This window comes from the organism of the source record quoted next, unplaced genomic scaffold (genome assembly GCF_019419815.1).
Source record: "Pyrus x bretschneideri cultivar Hongxiangsu unplaced genomic scaffold, Pyrus_bretschneideri_v1 Contig65, whole genome shotgun sequence".
NCBI lineage: Eukaryota > Viridiplantae > Streptophyta > Magnoliopsida > Rosales > Rosaceae > Pyrus > Pyrus x bretschneideri.
In genome coordinates, this window is record NW_025999804.1 from 716,030 (window position 1) to 720,133 (window position 4,104).

At 37.2% G+C, this 4,104-nt stretch overlaps 1 protein-coding gene across 1 annotated transcript; it reads left to right on the plus strand.

Annotated features, from left to right (window-relative positions):
* The first annotated feature begins 507 nt into the window (after nucleotides 1–507).
* Nucleotides 508–3,482, plus strand: LOC125472153. The gene is made up of 5 exons (XM_048573253.1): nucleotides 508–574; nucleotides 1,546–1,655; nucleotides 2,011–2,031; nucleotides 2,540–2,683; nucleotides 2,826–3,482. The coding sequence occupies exons 1-5, from the start codon at nucleotides 508–510 to the stop codon at nucleotides 3,480–3,482; spliced, it is 999 nt and encodes a 332-aa protein (XP_048429210.1).
* The last annotated feature ends 622 nt before the right edge of the window (nucleotides 3,483–4,104 follow it).

The following is a 4,104-nucleotide window of genomic DNA, read 5'->3' on the forward strand; positions in this document are numbered from 1 at the left end:
CCTTATATTTTTGAGCTATTTACTTTGGTTTTGTATCTTGTAGGATTTGTCAAGCAAAGAAAAGAAAAATAGCACAAGTAGGATTTTAAGTAACAAATTTGTCAAACCAGCCTGTGCTGATCAACTGACTTTGGAAGCAAGTTTCGGATAGGTCAGAATGAATTAGACAATGACCCTTATATTCTCGGAAAGCTACGGATGTCTATTTTCTAGAGCATTTCATAGATTGTTAATATCTTTTTTCTAGAAGAAGTTATGGCCGTTTTAACACTGCAAGGTTCCCAAGAGGCTGAGCAGTTTGTAACTGACAAGATTGCAATGAAAGCAATAAACCCAATAAATCTAGCAGCTAAAACTGAAGCAACCAAGAACAAACCAGCTGACACCTATTCAAATATCAGAGGAAATGGAATTAAAGATGAGGATTAAGTGGGAGTAATTGGCATAAAGGCTACCTAAAGAGTTACAATTGTTTTACCATTTCCTCTCACTTATTATCATCACTAAATGGCTGTTAGTGGGCAGAGTTATGGAGAAGAAACTGGGGTAGCAAGCAAGACCAAAAAGGCTGCAGGTTGCTGCGGCAAAGGGGAAAAAATAGAAAAAGGAAAAAAAAATAGAAAAGAAAGAATAAAAGAAGGCTGGAGGTTGCAGTGAAAAGAAAGGAAAAAAGACAAGGCAACAGCGTTGGGGAGGGAAGGAAATGAAAGAGGAAATCTTGGCATTCTTTTATTTCGGTTTTATCTTCTCAAAGTCATGCCTTTCTTTTGGTTTTGTTTAAGGATTATGTGTATCTAATTTTTAGTAGTTAGGGGCTGTTTTGAAGCCCCGAATATGATTGCAAGTTTGTTATGACATTTCGTTTGAATTACTTTTATGAATGGATGAAAATTGGTTCACTACTTGTCTCATGATGAATAATTTATGTGTTTTCTACGGATGCATACTTAGTAAGCATAACTAGGATTCTAATGCTATGAATATGTGTGTGCTTACCCTTGTCGAATGAGGACCTACATATGTTCTAGAGTAGTCCTTGTTAATTGCGATTAACATGTGAATCAATTTCTAGGATAAGTAAGACAACGCTAGTACTTACGATGCCTTGTGATGACTCAAACTCCCTTCGTTCTTAATGATTTCTACTTGTTAAATCTATGAACACACCACTCTAGATAGCATGCTAGGGACTAAGTTAAGTTGAAAACGCCATTCTCTTGACATACTACATAAGAAAAAGTAATAGGTTGAGTTCTAACATTGAGCCAACTTGAGTAAAGACAGCAACCCAGTTTTTGTGACAATTTAAGTAATTAGATAAAACAATCTTCTACGAGAAAGACCCTTATTTTCATATGCTACAATTGACAAATCTTATTGTTATAAGGAAAATCAATAGGACATTTGTATGCTACTTTGTGGTGTGCTTTTAATCCTATCAAATTTTTGGCGCCATTGCCGGGGATTGTTATTTCTAATTACTTATTTCTCCATTGTTTTCTTTTCTTGTCCAAATTAGTGTTTTTGTTTTTGTTTTTATTTCAGGTACTCTTCATACTCGAAGGTCCAAGAGCATTGATCTAGCTTCCTACGATCCTGAGCTTGAACGAACACTTCAAAAGCTTCAGAGAAAAATCAAGCAGAAGCGTGCATCGGTGTCTTAACCACCATCTTATCCGCCACATTTGAGTTCGGAAGAGGAGGAAGAACCGCAAGAAGGCATGGCTGATAACCATACTTTGAGGGAGTTAGTAACGCCAAATACAGATCAACAACTATTGTGCATTCATGGACAAGACACCAACTAATTGTGTAATGCTTGATGTAGCAAGTGGAGGAGCATTCATGGACAAGACACCAACTAATGCTAAGGCATTGCTAAAGAATATTGCTGGCAACATATGACAATTTGGAGACAGAGATGAGCTACCTCTGAAGAAAGTTAACGAGGTAAGTGCTAATTCTAGTATTGAATTACAATTAGCTAACTTGACTAATCTTGTGCAACAGGTTGTGGTGGCTCCAAAACAGGTGTGCTGTGTATGACCAATGATGGGACATGCCACAAACATATGCCCTTCGTTGATGGATCAAGGTGGTCTTGAGCAAGCTAATGCATTAGGAGGGTTTCAGGGGCAATAAAGGCAAAAGTATGATCCATACTCCAACAACTATAACACGGGATGGCGCGATCATACACACTTAAAGTGGAATAATCAAGACAACAGACAACAATATGTTCCCATCAACTATAACCGTCCACTTGGCTTTTTTTCAAGCAAGACCGTAAACACCATTTCAGAACAAGCTCCAAGTAAGTCTCTTGAGGATTTAATTACTTCTTTAGCTAACTCTACTCAATCTTATCAACAGAAAACAAACAAAGCAATTGAAAACCTTGAGCGCCAAATGAGTCAGTTAGCAAGTTTGATGGGGGCAACAACACCAACCAGGAAGGTTGCCTAGCCAAATTGTGGTGAATCCAAATGCAGAGCAGATGAATGTTATGACTTTAAGGAGTGGAAAATAAGTTTTTCAGCAGTCGAGGATGCAAAAGAGGACTAGAAAAGATACAAATGAGCAAGGGGAGATACAAACCAAAAATCTTGAGCAAGATGAGGTTTCAACAGAAACTGAAAAGTCTCCTAAAGCTACAGAATTGAACAAAAAAGATTCTGATAAAGTAAGTAAAGAAGTTCAAAATTCATTTAACTCATGTGTCCTTGTTCCTTTTCCTCGTAGGTTTATGAAGTCTAAGAAAGAGCAAACTGATAAGGAAATCTTGGATACTTTCCTAAAATTCCAAGTGAACTTACCTTTTTTAGATGCCCAAGTATGCAAAGTTCCTTAAAGACCATTTTACAAACAAGAGGAGATTCAATAATCAAGAAATTGTGGCATTAAGTGAGGAAGTAGCAGTTGTTTTACAGAGAAAGCTGCCACCAAAGTTGAAAGATGCCGGTAGCTTTACCATTCCATGTATAATTGGAGGGAAAGAGTTTGGATTTTGTGATTTGGGGGCATCCATTGATTTGGTGCCATATTCAATGTATGAATCATTGAACCTTGGACACTTGAAGGAAACAAAGCTAGTAATCCAGTTGGCAAATCGTTCAAATAGATATCCCAAAGGCTTTTTCGAGGATGTACTTGTGCAATTGAATGAGCTCATTTTTTCCACTAACTTTTTTGTTCTTGAGATGGAACATGACCCTATGCCTACTGCACTTCCTCTTATATTGGGAAGACCATTCCTTAGAACGGTGCGTGCAAAGATTGATGTCTACGATGGTACCTTAACCATGGAAATTGATGGAGAAAGCGTCAAGTTTAGAATCTTCAATGCTATGAGGTACCCTAGTGATTTTGAATCTTGTTTGTCTATTGATGTGTTTGACGATTTTGTGCAGGATTGTTTTAATGAAGGTGTGGGACAAGATAATTTAAAGAAGGTGTTAGTGCATAGAACATGGAATGCTTAATTATTCCGAGCACATTGAAGAAGAATTAAACCAGACAGTGGCAGCCCTTGAGTCTCTTTCACCAATTCGTGGTAAGTCTTCTTCCTATTTTATTTCTCTTCCTACTTCTAACAAAAAATCTCTTCCTTCTGTGATTCAGGCACCCAAATTGGAGCTCAAACCAATTCCTGAAAATTTGAAGTATGCATTTTTGGGAGAAGATGAAACATTACTAGTCATCATATCGTCATAACTCAAGCTTCAATTGAATGAGTTAGATGAAATCTGGAATGATGCATACGAGTTTAGTCTAATATACAAGGAGAAATCAAAGGCATTGTTGGAAATGTGCCCTAAAACCAATCATATGATGATACTTTATGGACATTTCACATGTTAAACTAATCTAGTTTAATATTAAGGGCAAACATTATTGTTTGAGCCATCTCATATAAATGTTATATGCTTAAACGATAAGTCCAAGGAATATGTGATTGGGAGAATGCGATCTAAAGAAGTTAGATTCATGAGACCATTCTTTCGTAGACACATCCTAAACGTTCCTGATCATAGGATTGCCAATTGGGCATTGACAGTCCGTTAAGATCAGTACGTACTGTGTCTTCTCTCAGGCAGAGTGACT

Bases quoted from the DNA above. Each gene is read 5' to 3' on its own strand.
- LOC125472153 (XM_048573253.1), top strand. From the start codon at position 508: ATGGCTGTTAGTGGGCAGAGTTATGGAGAAGAAACTGGGGTAGCAAGC. The intron at 575-1,545 runs GTTGCTGCGGCA...TTTTTATTTCAG, and splicing joins CAAGACCAAAAAGGCTGCAG to GTACTCTTCATACTCGAAGG. The intron at 1,656-2,010 runs GTGTCTTAACCA...CTTGTGCAACAG, and splicing joins TCAAGCAGAAGCGTGCATCG to GTTGTGGTGGCTCCAAAACA.